This window comes from Coturnix japonica, chromosome 3 (genome assembly GCF_054131305.1).
Source record: "Coturnix japonica strain WE chromosome 3, WE-NBRP24, whole genome shotgun sequence".
NCBI classification, from domain to species: domain Eukaryota; kingdom Metazoa; phylum Chordata; class Aves; order Galliformes; family Phasianidae; genus Coturnix; species Coturnix japonica.
In genome coordinates, this window is record NC_140665.1 from 10,526,549 (window position 1) to 10,544,585 (window position 18,037).

Sequence of the window (18,037 nt, forward strand, 5' to 3'; positions counted from 1 at the left end):
TCTTTGCAACCTCATCTTACTTCAGTGGTGAAAGTCATTGCTACAGATGACTATAGCCTGTGCAGACCGTTGTCTTTCACACACTTGTGCTTACAAAAGTGTGCCAGCAGGTCCTCAGCAGTATTCAATCTATAATCCTTGTATGGTCATAAGATTTATACAAGATTTATTGGTTTGGGAGGTGAGAACTGGGAGAACTGCCCTTCCCACTCTAAGTGAAGATAAGGTTCACAAACACCTATGGAACCTGAACATGCAAGTCTTTGTATCCCAGTAAGATGCAACTCAGAATGCTGATGGAATTGTCACCAAGGCCCTCTCAATTATATTTTAAAGGCCACGGCAGCTGAGTTAAGTCCATCGTGACCAGAAAAAAGGCAACGTCACACCTATTTTTAAGAAGGGTAGAAAGAATGACCCAGAGAACTACCAACCTGTTCGCCTCACCTCTGTACCAGGGAGGGTCATGGATCAGATCTTCCTGAAAGCTACACTATGGCACAAGGAAGACAGGGAGGTGATATGGGACTTCATGCATGACTTCACTGGGAGAAACTCCTGCCTGACCAATCTCATCACTTTTTATGATGGCGTAATGTCCATCAGTGGACAAGAGAAGAGCTGCTGATGTCATCTATCCACACTTCAGGAAGGCCTTTGATATGGTCCCCCATAGCATTCTTCTCACCAAATAGGAAAAACATGGATTTGATGAGCAGAGAGAGCTATGAGAGTGGAGAGGCTATAAGAAAGAAGGGCACAGACACTTAGTGGAGTCTACTGTAACAGGACAAGGGTTTCAAACTAAAAGAGGGGACATTTAGATTGGATTAAAGAAGATTTTTACACTACTGGCACAGGCTGCCCAGAGAGATGGTGAATGCCCATCCTTGAAAACATCCAACGTCAGCCTGGATGGGGCTCTGAGGTGTTCCTGCTCGTTACAGGGCAGTTGGACTAGATGGCCTTCAGAGATCCTCTCCAACTCAAAAGATTTTATGATTCTATGAAGCTGAATTCTGGGATTTAGGATTTAGAATTTACCTTTTCAGCACCTTTTAAACACTTGCACCAATAAAGGGTTAATTATCCGTTAAGTCCTTTTATCAGAAAATATTTATCTCACTCGTGAGAATTTAGTGTAACAATACAAATACCGTTAGATCTTCTATTCACCAAAATCTTTTATTCATGTTTGTCTGTTTTGCATGAGGATTATATTCTTGCTTTATATGAGGGTTTCAGTCTTCAGAAAAACGACATGGCACGTGAGGTTGTTCTTTATCCTTAATTTTGAAAGAATTTATTCTGATTTCATAATATACTGCAGCGTTTAGTATTTGCTCTATAGTACTATTCACCATCAGTACCCACATTAACTAAGTTTTATGATACCTATGTCAGGTGGATACAGCCATTTTGAAACCAGAAATGAAAAAATATACAATGCTGGGGGAAAAATGGAAAGTTTTGAGAATCCCCAAGTTAGTGTTTGAGAGAGTATCGAGGAAAAAATCCTCTGGGCCGTAATCCTGATGCTATTTCCTTAAGTCCTCATCTACCTGCAGTAGAATCCCTGATTTCATGTGAAAATACTCTGCACAGCTCATGATTGTCAGGAAAGCGTCAACAGAGCAGTTCCAGCATCTGATACATATCATCTGTGTCAGTGCCAGTCCTGCTGAGCTGCAGGGATAAGTTACACCTGACATCATGAGTGACAAATTCTAGGTAAAATATTCCTATTCATTTCCAATTGTACACAGCTAACAAAAAAGCCTGTCAGCAAATCAGATAGCAGGAGGAAGACAAGAAAAAGAACGTGACAAAGATTGTTAAAAAACAAACAAAAAAAAACAAAAAAAAACTAAAGAAATTAAATATCTCTTAATACCACAGTGCAATACTAATGCATTGGGGTTTTCTTAATATTGACAAGGTTGGATATAAACCTGTAACTGGAAAAGGAGCTTCCTGATGGGAAGGGCATGAGGAGAGTGGCTCTCCTGGCTCACCTCTCCAGCCCTCCCCGCACATCTGCATCCTGCTGAAATTTCACACACAAAAACACTCTGAGAGAGAACAAGATTAAAAGGACACGAAGCGGGCAGGGAGCTAAAGATGGCTTCAAAAGTAAACACGGTACAGAAGGCTGGAACCATTCTGGAAAAAAAAAGAAAACAAAACAGATGGGCTGTTCAAAAATAAAGAATGGTCTGGCAGTGACGAGCACAGAATATCACCTACTGCTAATGGAAAATGAAGGCTAAAGTGCAATTACTTAAGGTTTCTTTTAGTCTTATTGTCAAAGAAGAAAGGCTTTTAAAGCAGAGCAATCATCATGGCTAGCTTGTTCATCTCTTTTTAACCTGGATGTACGAAGCATACACCAGCAGCATCAAGGAGACTTTAAATCTCACTGTAAAATCTTTACCGGAGAACTGTTTTTAAAAGCACTAAGAAGGGACTCGTTCTTCTTAAGGATTGCAAACATTAATTCATTCAAGTTGTAATGAGTTCTCAAAACCAGAAATATCTCCGCCCCGTTAGAAAACACAACATCGAACACACTGCACGTAAACTTGGCCTATTCATGAACTAGTTACTTAAAATTCCCCTTTTCTAGCCATATTAAGTCTTGCATATAAATTCTTCCTTCCCATCATAGAAGAACTGATGGATGACAATTCAGAGGTGTAAGAAAGAAGTGGTTACTCATTGAAGCAGGTGAGCATTCACCCCAGCCTCCCAGCCTTCTACTGGGCAGTGACCTAAACCCAATCCAGAGACACTAAGAAGAATCAGAGTGACTTCAAACGCGGGGAAGGTGTAGCTCCTACAGAGGATTTCTTTGCTTATGTTGTAACATCAAATATTCATGTTAATTCACCACATGTCAATGCAGTTGTATACTCCCCTGCTTTCAAACATCCACATGAAAACTGCCTATGCTCTTGAATTAGTCAGCTTTCCTGTACAGATTCTTATCTTTGCTATTCACCAAATCAAATCTATGACTGACAGGTTTTACCCTTCAGAAATGCCACTCTGATACATTTCAGAAAGATATTAGCATATGTACTTTCAATGTGCTACAAAAACTGGCTTTTTAGAACTGATTTAAATGTGCTAACGATCCAGTAAAAATCCATAAAAGGGCTATAAAGGCAGATGAACAGTTTCAAGTTTATGGGCTGGATCCAGCATGCAAGAACAACTTGCTCATCCACCAATAGCAGTCTCTGCTTCACCTTCCCAGGAGTCCCCAGATATGTGGGCAGAGGCTGAGAGCTGGATGAAGCAATCCCACAGGCTGATTGCTACTGTTTTGGTCCCAGAGGTCCCACAACTCCCCTGCCGCAGCCAAGGGTGCATCCTGCTGAAAGCTTTTCAGCTGGGAACTGACTCAATCCAAAGCTGAAGACTATGTGAAACAGCAGCTCCTCAAATATATGTTCTGACTCAAGTGGCAATAACAGTAATGATCCCACAATTATTTCTGTAAATACAGTCTCTAATGCCCTTCTTGCACCAGACATCAGGTCTGCTGACAGCTCAATGCTGCACTGTCCTCTGCAAAGATGTTACCCATGACAGCAAGTGGCTGTTCGAAATACATTCACACAACTGTTCTTCTTGCTAAGTTTGAAATGACACCACGCTGCTAAATTTGTTCATTCTGGTTTTGCTGCAGTGCTCTTTGTTGCAAGAAATGACAATGCTTCGGAAGTATCTCTTCTTGATTCATCTTCACATCCCTTTTATCTCTCTGCACAGGGCGGGACAATTTCAAATATACTGATTGATGTAACAATACATTACTGGGGAAAAACTGCTTCTGATTAGGAGTCCCTAACTGCATAGGTCCGTTATGAAATACAGTGATGGTTCTGAGTTGAGCTGGAGTTGAGTTTTCTGTTTGTTTTTAAACAACACAGGTATTCTCAGTTTGCTCACTAATTAATTCTGACATATTTACTATAACCTTTTTTCTCTCTTCCATTGGAATGGAAGGTAAAAAAAGAATAAAGAGGAAAAGTGGACTAAAAAAGTACCTTCAACAACACATAGTGCCTCAGCGGGATCCCAACTTAATTGTACTTTCATTCTAGCCTTGGTATGGCCAGACAGTTCCAGTAAAACCTCTGAGTCACCTTTGACGTGAATCTTATGGCTTTTCAGCTTCCACTTGGCAGATATTATCCAATTTTGGTATTTGATTGGTTTTGTTGTCTGTTTTTAAAGAATTGCCAATTGACTTTGCAGCACATGGAATACAATTTTTTAAATTATAAATTTAATACATTTAAAATAATTTAATATAATTGCTAATATAATTAATCTTGTATTTGACTTTTATGCCCTCATATTTTCCAAGCCTAAATTAAGGAGAGCCCTAAACGTAACTACAAAGACAAAACATAAGCAAAAATTGCATTCGCCACAAGGTACAAAACCATGACAGATACACCTTTGTGTCCAAAGATGAAACAAGTTCAAGAACATTAAGGGCCCAATGGTGAGAAATTTACTGATTTGATTTGGAGGCAGAGAATTCAGCAGCAATAGGCAAAATATCTCAGCACAAACATAGCTTAGGTTAGGTTAATGTATGTCACAAAATAAAGCTTACCTGGCCATTTTTTCCCAGTTCCATTTCAACTATCGCAACTGGAGTATTTATCTGATCAACATGTCTTGACTGTGACTTCAAATCCACCCTCCAGTTCATGTTTTTCAAGGCGTTATCCCAGCAGCTTTGATTCACCAGGCTCTCATGGATCTTCACTCGGTGGTTTTTCCAAAATTTGGCAATGACCGCAGCTTGATCCGATGTGATCCCACCTTGTTTTTTCGTTTGGGCAGTGAGAAAAGCTTCCAGCTGATTCAAATCCATGTCAGCTGAAGCAATTGACTGTAGGGAAAACAGGAGAAAAGGAAAAACTTGCTTACAAGTACTCTTTAAAATCCTAAGCTGAAGGTTGTATCCTTAGGGTTTTACAGATACATTTTTGAAGGATAACGCAGACAAGGCTCAGTCACAGAAATAACAGCTTCCATTAGAACTCATTTGGAAGTGCCAACGCTACTTAACCCAGACACCTGCCTCAGGACAGCTGGATCTCTGACAGTGACAAGGAAACCAAGTGAAGCACAGGGTACAACAATGTTTTCACTGCAAACTCAGCCCTGTTCCCCAGTATGCCCTAGGGATACCAACTCGTCTATATTGGGTGGCTGGGGGTGGGCATCTGGTGTGATACTGCTGTCCTGGTGGTCTGTTAAACAGGAAAGTGTGGGCATGCCTTCGGCCAAGGCTGGGACAAAGTGGGAGAAGACTCAGCTCATTACAACACCAACAGTTTTTCCACCAATGTTTCTAAAGCTGATAGTTCTATATAGCCTTAAATTTGCGTTGCTTAACTGACAGTGATTGCTAAATACAGCTCTGAAGGGAGGAGAAGACAGGACGTGAAGGGAGGAAACTGTGGTTAAGTTTCCTCAGTGTAATTTCAAGCAGACACTTGTTTCATTCTCACACAAAATGGATGTGACTCATCCTTAACGAACATGCTGCCTCCAAGCACGCATGGATACAGAGCACAGCAAGGAAATATAAGGCTATGAAATCTTGAGACTTGTATCAATTTAGTTTTGATGTTGTATTCCTGCTGTTGTACTCTCTAGGTTACCAAAGCCAAACAACGTACAAAGCCTCCAGTCTGAAACGTTCCTGGTTTAACATAGGACCACAGAATATCTTGAATTGCAAGAGACTCACAAGGATCACCAAGTCCAACCCCTACCTCCAGTTTGAACCACCCAAACCCAAAGTTTGAGAGCAGTGTCCCAATGCTCCAAGTCCTGGCAGCTTGGGCCATGCCCATCACCCTCTGGGGCAGAACCTTCCCCTAACCTCCCCCCAGCACAGCTCCACGCCGTTCCCTCCAGCAGAGCTCAGTGCTGCCCTATGCTCCCTGTGAGGAGCTGCAGCCACAACTAAGCCTTCCCCCAGCTCCTCTGCTCTGTGCTGAGCACACCCAGGGGCCTCAGCCACTCTGCACAGACCCTTCCTCATCTCTGTAGCCCCTTGTAGAATCCAGCACTTGCTATCATTGAACTTCGTACAGTTGGTTGATTGCCGGCCCTCTAATTTGCCTAGATCTCTCTGCAGGGCCTCTCTCCCCTTGAAGGATTCAACAACTCTTCCCAATTAAGTATCATCAGCAAATTTGCTCAAAACCCCCACTAGTCCTACATCCAAGTCATTAATGAAAACACTGAAGTGGCCCTAAAATGGAGCCCTGCTGAACCCCAGCAGTGAGCAGCCACTAACCTGATGTAACCTATTTATTATAACCCATCAGCCAGCTGCTCACCCACTGCATAATGGTTCCGTCAAGCTGTATGCTGGGCATTTCCTCCAGAAGGATACTGTGAAAAACAGTACAAAAGCTTTGTTGAAATCCAAAGAGATGACATCAACTGCCTTCCCCAGTCAGTGAGGTGAGTAACCTCGCCATGAAAGGAGATTAAGTTGGTTTAAAAGGACTTTTCCCCTTGTGAACCCAATGCTGGCTGTGACCAATGGCTGCACGGTCTTCCAGGTGTTTTTCAGCAAGTCCCAGAATAATCTTCACCACTTCCCAAGATAAAACATAATACATCTGCACCTTTTAAAACTGCTGCTCAAAATGAGGCCTAGCATGGAGGCAAGACCTGCACGGTGTGTTGAGCGAAGTGCCAGTCTCGCTCCCAAAGCCTCCCAGTAGCAAGGAGGGGACTGCGGCAGACAGCCAGCAGAGTTTAAAGCATGCAACCCTCATCATATCAAGGCGGTCTGAAACACAACAGCGGATTAAAAACAAGAACAAGCCCCAAACAAAGCGCTCGCACATCACGCAAGTGGCAGAGAACAGCAGTAGGAGGTTTGCTGCTTGGAAGAAACTGAAGCCAACAACCACACGCACTTATCTCCAGCAGATACACCACATCCTTTTTACTGTGAGTTTATTCAAGAGAAAAGCAAATCAAAAGCAAATCAAAAGCAAATCCCCCTCCAAAACACAACATGCACCTTGTGATCTGCAACAGGGTTCCGCCTTTTATCACCCAACCTTAGTGATTCTACTAATTTGGTGCTGTGTGACTGATGGCAACAGAGGGCCAGTCTGACAGAGCAGCATCTGATAGGAGAATGCACGTGAAGCAAAGGGATGGAACCAAATTCCTCCACATGGAAATAATGGCACTCACTGACATTCATCAACACTTGCTGAACATTTACAGAGATGAAACAATGGATTGGAGCACAGCGAGGCAGTAGGTGATGGGTTTCAGCAGTGGTGACAATGGGTCACCTCCAAAGCTGCAGGAAGGTGCAGGAGTGGCATGTAGGCTCTCATTCATCACTTGGGAAAACGCATTGCTAATGGTGGTGACTGTGTTGAAAAACAGTGCTTTGTAGCTGAGATTTTTCTCTACCAAATAGTGTTATCATGCTCTTTGTAGCTGTTGTAGTTTCCATGGAAATAAATAGGAGGCCTTACTTTCAGACCAACCTACATATTTTGTTATATTTTTCACATTACTGCATCTGTGCACAGACCTGTTTGTGTGTTCTGACACCAGATTTCCTTCATATAAATATTTCATGCAGGCTACAGGAGCGAGGGGAGGAATGAGGTGAATAAACAATCCCAAAGCCCAGCACCTTCTGTAAGCCAAGTCAAGACAAAGATCAGCATGAGATTCAGTCTCCTTTTTCTTCCCCAAATTTTACCACCTCCATAACAACCCTTTGCAAAACACAGCAAGATTTCTAGCAATACTTTGCTAAGCTGGTAGAAAAGTAACAAACCACACAAAGTTCCTTATTTTGCTTGACACGCGATATAAATTTGACTTCTAAGAGCAGCTAAAAGAGGAAGCTTACAATCAAGCTTACAATTTTAAGCATTAAGATGACAGAAAATATAAGGAGAGCTTGTACAGGACACTGAAAGCTCCCTGTTTGGCAAAGATCATCAGAAGACTGGGAATCAAGATTCACTGTGACTTGCATTTAAATCTTCCATACATTCATATAGAAAAAGTATACTGCTATATACACACACTTGCAACCAAAATACTATCACATCAGACATAGGAGGAAACCACGTGTCAAAATCAGCAGTCATTCAGATCGTTTTCTCATAGACATAAGTGCACACATACAGATAATAGAGACTGTTTGCTATTATAGGTGTAGGAGACACAGCTATGAAACCACAGCTGTATTCTGATGGGACATGTATCAGATAGCATATGCTTCAAATTACGCACCCCCACTGTTCAGAACAGAATCTCTCTCAGGTTGCAAACAAGACTACTACCTAAAAGTTCATTTTAAAATAAAATCATATTAACTGGAAAAAAGTACAATCAATGAGTCACACTTCAGTGTAACTGCACAAAGACAGGACTGAAAACATTCTCTTTGAAATTCCACAACAAAGCCCATCAGCTATAAAGGTTTGCAGGCAACTAAACAGCAGCATCTCATTTTAATCATCTTCTTCATCCTAACTGGGAAACATTTCATGATGAGACAGGAAACCACATATAAGCTACAAAGAATGACAGAACAACTCTTCTTCGCTGGTCTTCCATCTCCTATTATGCAAAGACTTACACAGCTCACTCTTTGAACAAGCACAGTTGTACTCTTGCCCAAATAAATGTTGACAGTAAATGTATTTTATTTTTTAACTTGAAGAAATGTTTTGATTTAACTTGGCTAAAAAATCAGAGTTCAGTAATATTCTGGATAGTGTTACAAATAACAACGCTCCTTTACTGCACACTCAGAATATCAAGTAACAGAGAATGCACCCCATTGATATTTCTAGGGATTTACTTAAAGTTAAAACACGAGTCATTCTTCTGTGTCTATAACTAAGGAGAGATAAAAGTCACCTGATTACAGGCCTTCCCCTCATGCTTTTAAGCACTTGGAGCTTAGAATCAAAGAGCTGACCCAGTGATGCAGTGTTTCGCTCTCTGAGAACTACAATGCAGCATCATTTCAGCATCATTACTGAAAATTCCTCAGGAATTCGAGGGGTTGAAATCATCTTATCCACCAGCTCCAGCAGCTGAATTATTCCCAGCATTGGTTCAAGAAGGATATACCGTGCTACCGCCAGCCACTTCATCCAGATAAGCCTTACAGCGCAGGATCTACCACAGCCCCATGTCAACCACACGCCAAGAAGTGCTGTGTTAGAGCTGTGGCACCGAAAGAACCTACGTAGGATCCAGTTCCAGCTTGTATTGGCTATCACAGGTCATTTACTACTTCAGCACATAAATCTTCAACTAACAAAGAGCAGGAAGGTTTTCTAGGAACATATACCTGCTCTCTGTCAGCAAATAATTCTATTGACATTACTACAACTATTCATTGAAGTGACTAAGGCACCATAAGGCCCGTTTTCAGAAGCAGAGCCTTTAAGAGACCATTGTCAGACATTACAATTCTTCTCACGTTCTATATCCTGAGATTTGATATAACATCATTTTTTCCTGGGAAGCACAGCTTAGGAGCATCATACAATGAGCAACTGACGACAGCTCTTTTTTGCTGAGGCTGGGTAGGTGCTTTTAAGCAACAAGAAACAGATGTGGTCACACTGACTTTTCTTCAGAAGAAACTCATTATCTCTTAGAGCATAATTCAGCCAATAAAAACGAGACTTCAAATACTATTTCCTTAATGGAACAATATTTGATAACATTGGGATTTTTGTGTTTGCTTAATTAGATCCATTAGACATGTGCCTTGGTACACAGAGCAGGAAAACAAAATCATTATCTCTTCTGAGAAACAGAGCCGGACAGACATGCAATGCTAGTGGGAAACAACTGGTAAAATCCATTGGGAAAAAAAACAACACTTAATTTTCAGAAATAAAACATCATTTGTCAATGATGGAGGAAGGGCTGGCTGTGCCAGTATGTGTAGGCACTTATTCCAGGTGACCCTCAAAGCTACTGCCACGCAGAGACCACAAGCACAGACTAACAGAGGACTCAGTGCCAGGCTCCACTCTAAGGAACTCACCTCCGCAGGCTTTGCCAGGTGGGGGTGAGAGGCTACTGCTGCATCAGTAATGCTGCCATTTGGATGCTCATTGAAATGCAAGCATGGAAACTGCTCAGATACCTGCAGCACGTGTATGTGGTGGGGGACTGGCTGCAGGCAGGGATAAACGTGAAGTAGCTCTGAGACCTACCTGGCCAGAAGACATTGACCACCTAGAGCCAGTTCCAACTAATGCAGGGTTCCTGTGCATTTATTTATTTATTCATTCAAGTTATCATCTTTAAATTAAAAAGAAGTGCAATTGCATGGGTCTTAAATACACCAAACAACTCGTGAAGGCCACCTAGTCAATGTTCTATGGCAAAGAGCAGCTTCAAACAGGACTACAAGGACATCTCTGCAGCCCTGTGGTTTCTGGACTCTCTCTCCTAAGTGTGCTAACCAGTGTCTCTCCCAATGGCTGCAGATGCAATCAGTCCCACAGCAGATGAGCTGTTTTTACAGGCATTTCCTGGATGGCAGGCTGTGTCCCACCAATGCTATTTATTAGAGTCTCAGAGCTCTCCTGACAATTAGAATTAAGACAAAATCAGATGCAACATCCAATATTACTTCAGTTTATGTTTTATCGAGCTGTAATGTAGCTGAAACTGGGATTAAACCATTGGCTTACAGAAAAGAGATGTCACTCATTGAGATGCTGTAATACATTTTATTGATAACCCTGCAGTTTAAAACTTTCTCCAGTGTGTAATAGGTCATCTTTAACATCATTCTAACCTGTAGAGCCTTTGGAGTCATTGCCAAGGAGACACAGGTAGTAGGCATCCATTGGATGAGTAAATATTTCCAGGCTTGGGTTACTCTGATTTCTGCTAGACATAACTCCCCAACACACCACTTCCTAAAACAATTTGCAGGAGGTGTCGTTTTTCTGTGGCACGAAGGCTGATCTGGTGACAAAGGAGGATGAAAGGTTGATTAAAACAGCCACTGGATGAACCACAACCCGAGCTGCTCTCCTGCGATCAGATAGCACTTCCTGCAAATCTACAGCACCGAGCCCAACAAAGCAGCTCCCCCACCTCATCCCATCCTAAAAACCATCTCCAGCAGAAGGAAAACTGAGAATAATGGGGATTATTCTGTCTGGCCCTATTGAAAGGCTCCGTGCTTACAGAACAAGAACGAAAGAACAGAACAAGCTCAAGCACTGGTAACATTACTCATAGCTGCATCTCCCGAGCACTCAGATTGTGAATAGATTACAAAACTTGGATTTTCAGCAATAAGCATAGGAAAAAAAAAAAAATAGAAGTGCTGTGTCCTTCCTGAGTAACAGTTTCCAAATTACCTACGTTATTTAAAATAGAAAGAGGAAGGGATGCATAAAAAGAGGCAATGGAAAGCACTTCTCAGAAAGCACAGACAGGCACCGGACAGGCTGCAAAGAGAGGTGAGAAACAGAGAAACTAAGGGAGCATTCCACTAATAGCAGACATGCTTGCATCTATGCGGTCTATATACAAGGATTTAAAATATAAATAAATTGCCCATTTCGCCTTCACTCGAATTATATTGAACAAAAAGTCTTTTCATACGAGCTTTTCTCCCCTGTCGAGTCCAATTCTACTTGCTCTGGTTTAGAAAACATTTTGTCACACAGGGTGGAGGCAAAGAAATGTTACTTTTCCAGTCCTTCTTAAACATGCAGCTATGCTACAGACAAGTTTGACAGGTTCAGCCTTTTTCTGATGAACGCGCACACACGTGTGCCCCCTGAGAGAGCTCCAGTAGAGACAAGCCACCTTCTGTAGCAGCCTGGGAAGCTTTGCAGGTTAAGTTATTCAGCCTAAAATGGTTTCTTCTTCGTTTCTCCCAAAGGAGCCAGATTCAGAAATGAGAACCTTCAACAAATGGAAGCCATTTAATGCAGCACTGCTAAAAAAAAGAGAGAAAAAGGAAAGAGAAATCCAGGTAGGACAGAACAAATCCCAGATGGCAATACAAATTAAATTGAGGGAGAGAGGAAAGCAGAGAAGCAGACAAAGTGACAGCCCCAGAGCTGGTGACATGACCTGGCCTTCTCTAAAGGGAGCACGTGACTGTGATTTTTTTCTCCTCTTTCCTCTTGCAATACAGTAAATGAGAACGGCGTTCATCGGGTCTCTCCAATCGCTCTGGGAAAATTCCCTGCTGTTGTGGACTATTGCTTCATATTTAAACCTCATTTCACTTGGGAAAGTGAAAATCACAAGTCAGATCAGCTCATATTTTGAGGGCATGAAGAAGTCAGAGTTGTAGCCTTACCCTGAATGCAGAAGGGGAAAGACTCCAGCCAAGCTTACTGCAGTACTCTGCAGGCTGCATTCTTGTAAGCTAATCAGGCCATGGACTAACTTGCTTTATGATGAACCAAGCACAGAAACAGAAGTCTCATCATGAATTCATCTTGATTTTTGCTGACTGTATCTTGATTGTTTGCACCTTAAAATTTCATTAACTCTGCTAAACTCCACAGTTATATTTGGAGATTAGCTTCCTGTAAAGCAAGGCATAGGTACTCCAGCAGCAAGCTGCATGAAATATTTGAATCACACCCTTCAATCATATCTTGCCATATATTGTGATTTGGAGCCAAATTCTGACTCAAGGCTCTGCTTTCCTTCCTTTCACAGCACTGTTGTATGTTATCTCCTGTGTTACACTCTGAGCAATAGGTGGAGTTGCATTTTCCTACCTGGAAGAACAGTTTCTGCAGACATAAATCAGGCACACACTGCCCCTGCCAGGATCTGGGAGCAAACAGCTGGAAACCACTGCAGCCCAACCCGAACTCTGCAGACACATTTAATAGCAGCAGAGAGATCAGCGTGTATAAGAGATGAATTTACAGACTACACAGCTTGAAGGGGTACAGAAGCAAGAGCGTTTTACCATCTGGTCATTCACCACTATTTTGACAACTCACGTTACATGCTGACAGTCTGACAGTGAGAGGTAAGCTTCCAGTCTTAGGGTACCAGACGGTAGGTCTTCCTCTCTGCATGTCCTGAAGGAACAAGCTGATGTGGTTGCCAAGTCACTCTCCATCATAGCTGAAAAGTCACAGCTAGCAGGTGAAGTAACCAGTGACTGGAAAAAGGGAAACATCACTCCCATTGTGAAGGGAGAAACGAAGACCAAGGGAACTACAGTATGAGCCTCATGTCTGCGCCTGGGAAAACCATGGAGCAGATGCTTCTGGAAACTACGATGTTAAGGCACATGCAAGAGGAGGAGGTGATCTGAGACAGCCAGCACAGCTTCACCAAGAGCAGAGGGTTGGCTCACCAATCAGGAGAACTTTTGTGATGGAGTGACAAAGGAAGGGCAACTGATGCCATCTGCCCGGACACCATCACGCACCACATGCTTATCTCTAAATTGGATAGATAGGGGTAGGAAGGCCAGACTATTCAGTGGATAAAGAACTGGTTGGATGGTCAAAGACAGAGGGTTGTGGCCAATGGCTCCATGTCCAGGTAAAGGTCAGGAACAAGTGGGGGCCCCCAAGGGTCCATCTTGGGCCTGGTGCCCTTTAACATCTTTATCAATGACACAGACAGTGGGACCAAGTGCACCCTAAGGGTGCTGATGACACCAAACTAAGTAACACACTTAGAAAGATAGAGCCATTAAAGTTGGAAAAGATTACTAAGACAATCAAGTCTAACCACCAACCCATCATCACCATGCCCACTAAACCACGTCCTCAAATGCCACATCTCCACATCCCCTGAATGTTCAGTCTTCCTGCAAACGTAGACTCTTATTCACAGGAAAGAATAGTTTCATTAGTCATTAATTCCTTAGGTTCAGAACAAGACTCTACATGCCCTTCCTAACTGGAACATATACGATCATTTATCAAAAGCAGCAGTTTCCAACCACAGTGATGTTCCTTAGAAGCTATTTAGGGGAAACAGCAGGCCTCTAAAAGCAGCACTGTGTTTAGCAGAGAGAAATCAACACAAGTTACACAGCGAGGGAGACTTAGTTGGGGGCAATTCCAGATAAGCGTACATTAGGAGAACAACTCTTCGAGAGCAGCCTGATGGAGGGCTCAGGGGTCCTGCTGGATGAAAAGCTGGATGTGAGGCAGCAGTGCATTTGTCACCCAGAATACAAACTATATCCTGGCCTGCATCAACATAGCAGTGTCAGCAGGGACATGGAGGTCCCCCTCTGCTCCATCCGGAGTACTGCATCCAGGTCTGGAGCCCCCAGCATTAGAAGGATGCGGAGCTGTTGGAATGGGTCCAGAGGAGGCCATGAGGGCTGGAGCAGCATTCCTACATAGAAAGGCTGAGGGAGTTGGGCTCATTCAGCCTGGAGAATGCTCCCAGCAGACCTCACTGTATCATTTCAGTACTTGAAAGGAAGTTATCATCAGGAGGGAGACTGATGTTTTACATGGTCTGATACTGATTGGATAGAGGAGAAATGGTTCTGGACTAAAAAAGGGGAGATTGAGGTTAGATGTTGGGGAAAGTTTTTCCATTAGAGGAGTGAGGCCCTAGCACTGCTTCCCAGAGATCTGTGGGTGCCCCATCTCTGGAGACAGATATTCAAGGTCAGGTTGGATGGGCCCTGGGCAGCCTGAGCTGGTGAGGGGCAACCAGCCCACAGCAGGGGCTGGGTCTGGGTGGGCTTTAAGGTCCCTTTCAACCCATGCCATTCCACATATGACTCTGTGTACAAAGTGAGTTTTCTTCCTGACAGATCAGTGAAACACAAAATATGTTTCCCCAAACCACAAGCCACCATCCTAGTTGCTAAAAACAGAGCCTTTATGAGGGCAAGGGAGAAGCAAGCCAAACCCTGAACTGTGGGAACTGTTCTGTATGGGTCCTGCTCCCACCATTGTGCTGGAAACCACCACAAGTGCCTGGAAGCAAAGCCCAGGCTGGGATGGCTCAGCAGGAACCACTCCTCACTTTCCCATAAAGACTTAAATACTACACGCTGCACACAAAATGTTCTTACAACTAAACCTAATAAATATTTTCAGCAGAAGAAAAGCTCAAGACTTACTGAAACAGTCAACATTTCAAAGTGTTCTCCCATCAAATCACATCAAATATTTACGATTACTTTCATTAGCCCAGAGGGAATTCTCCATTTCAATGAAACCAGATCAGGTCACCTCCTGGCAGAGCTAGCCAAGCAATCAGGTTTTCCAGTCAATCTGTAGGAACAGCTCTCTACTGCTGTACCTCCACAGACCACTTGCACTGCCCCTGAGAGCAGGACATGCACAGCAGTGGTTTCCAGAGCCCACAGATACATACCTCAGTCAGAACTGTTGGCACGCTGCAACACTTAGCTCTCAAGGTATAACATAAAGTACGACAGCCTCTAGCCTCAGAGACTTACCATGTCACAAGAGGGCAGGTTTAGATCAGATATAAGGAGGAATTTTCACCTCAGCGAGTAGAGAGGCCCTGGCAGTGCTGCCCAGAGCTGTGGGTGCCCCATCCCTGAAGGTGCACAAAGACAGGTTAGATGGGCCCTGGGCAGCCTGAGTTGATGGGGGGCAGCCCTGCCTACAGCAGGGGTTGGAACTGGGTGGGCTTTAGGGTTCCTTCCAACCCAACCCATCCTATGATCCTAGAAAAACCAAACCTGTCACTCAGGTGTGTTAGCAGAGCACTAATTTCTGACCTCTCTCTCTTCTCACTTCTGTCTCTGCACAAAAATGGACATGTGCAAACCATACACTTCACCACCTACAAGATTTATTTATATCACACTACCTACATGTGCGGTTTCTTAATTCAGTAGAAAAAGGAAGCTATACACATTTTGTTTGCTTCCAAAAAAAAAAAAAAAAGAAGAACAAATCAGGTTTAATAAAGAAATACCAAAGAAATCACAACTACTTCAAATACATAAATATTTGTACAGCATTTGAAAACGTAAAACTAAAGAGTATTTAGATACAAACTGTACATCAATCACACTTGAAGCAGAAATGGCAAAAAGAGCATGAACAAATCACACATCAGACACGACAGTCAGAAGAGAGACAGCGAAGTCACGTGCAAACTGCAGACTCGGAGTAAACACATCTGTTGCTCTCTTGCCTTTTACCAAGATCCAACTTGAGTGCCTGCATGTATCTAAAAAGCACATTTCATAATCCTGACATCACAGTTTACGGAAACAGCAAAGCATGAAGAGAAAACACGCCAACCATGCTGAGGTAGGAATCTTTTGGCAGAGATACAAATGTTCACACAGAGCACAGAAAGGCACGTGTTTTGGTTATGCTGAAATTCATTAGTCCAGCCTGGCTGCTTTCCATTGGCCTTAGCAAGAGTCCAGCTTGACTGAAGACTAAAGAGTTGGATCTTGCTTTTGAGGTTCATTACTACAAATTAAATGCTTCTACCTTTCTTAATTAGTGTTTATCAAACACTAGTGCTTTCTGGGATATGTCTGAAAAGGGAAAGACTCCCTTAGGATTCACATGTAGTTTTATGCCTTTATTTCAATAACACTTATGCTCCATCTCCTATTCCCAAAAGAATGGTGGAAATGCTGACGAGGGTAATGAAGTCAATCTTTACAGTTCCAGTTGTTTCCTGGATTAACTTTCTGGTATATCGGTACTTCCGAGTCTCAATTAAATGAGTCCAGGATTGCTCTCATTAGGAGGTGATCTTTCACCTCATCTCAAAGGCCTTTTTCTTCCACAAGTGAGTAAATGTCACACCTATGTTTCTGCTCTGACTTGTCACATAAGGGCAGCCCCTCTTAAGAAGGCCAACAGCTCCAAGGTGGGGCTCGAATAAAGTGAACGCTAGTAGCAGTGCAGAGCCATGCCACTAAGGTACCAGCCTCCTGTCTGGATGAGTGAGATGACCGCACAGGAACCCCAGGAGCCTGCTGCCACCAAACGGACAAGAGAAGAATTACTGCAGATGTAACAGCATAACTTCTATTGCCACGGGAACTAACTCAGCAAATTCAGCTTCCATAAGGAAGAGACAAAGTTGGTATTTTCATCAGGGTGAGGTCTTTGAAAACCAAAAAGATGGAGGTGAGAACTTCCAGGAGCTGATCTCCCTGAAGTCTGATGGGACAGGAGGCTGGGAGATACTGAGATGCTACAGTTCTCCCAGTCCAGCCCTTCCACCTCCTGCTGGGAAATACCACACAAGTAATTGGATTACCCCAAAAAGTTCATAGGAGGTGAAAGCAGTGAGGCAACATGATCGCTCCATGAAATAACCCTACAAAGAGGTCAGGTTACTATAAACATTCTGCAGAAAACTACACAGTTCCACAAAGAGAAGAGATGGCTCATTAAGATGGATTTTGTAAATAAACCAGGAGCACACAAAGATCGGGCGGGACAAGAGGGGGCATTTAAATACTTATTGCTGCAGTAAATTCGATGCACTTCTGCGGTCCTTATTTCACCCCCTTGTTTTCCACATGCTCCAGAAGTCACTGTGCTTTGCACAAACGGGACATGGGAGGGCATGTGGAATTTTACCTTCACTGAGCCCCGACACAAAGAAGTGGTTGATTTACCGTATTGACTCCACATTACTGCTTCTAGGACGATGAGTACTACAGAATTAAAGTCACAAAGGCTGCTCAGCACCGCAGCCGGGCGTTAATGACGCCCAGCCAGACCCGCACTCCCCCTCCCGTCCCCGCCCGCCCGCTACCTGCAGCAGGCCGCCCATCTTGGCTCGCAGGGCGCGGAACTCCTCCGGCGCCGCCTTGGGGTAGAGCTGCCCGCCCAGCATCTCCTCCGTGATGTCGGCCTTGCCGTAATACATGGCCTGCGCGATGCAGCCCAGCAGAGCGCTCAGCGACTTGCCGCCATCACCCGCCGCCGGCTGCTGCTCGGCCGCCGCCATCTTGGGGGGGCGGCCCCGCGCCGCAGTCCCC

At 43.5% G+C, this 18,037-nt stretch overlaps 1 protein-coding gene across 4 annotated transcripts in view; it reads right to left on the reverse strand.

Annotated features, from left to right (window-relative positions):
- COMMD1 (copper metabolism domain containing 1) overlaps positions 1–18,037 on the reverse strand; it is a 53,636-nt gene extending 35,599 nt beyond the window's left edge. For all 4 annotated transcript variants that reach the window (XR_014944448.1, XM_015856917.3, XM_085542694.1 and 1 more), the window contains exons 1-2: positions 17,812–18,037; positions 4,634–4,915 (exon numbers count right to left, since the gene is read on the reverse strand). Coding sequence is in view for 3 of the 4 variants with exons in the window: in XM_015856917.3 (XP_015712403.2) it covers positions 4,634–4,915; positions 17,812–18,006 (477 nt within the window). In the remaining variant the exon portion in view is untranslated. The remainder of the gene's footprint in view (positions 1–4,633; positions 4,916–17,811) is intronic.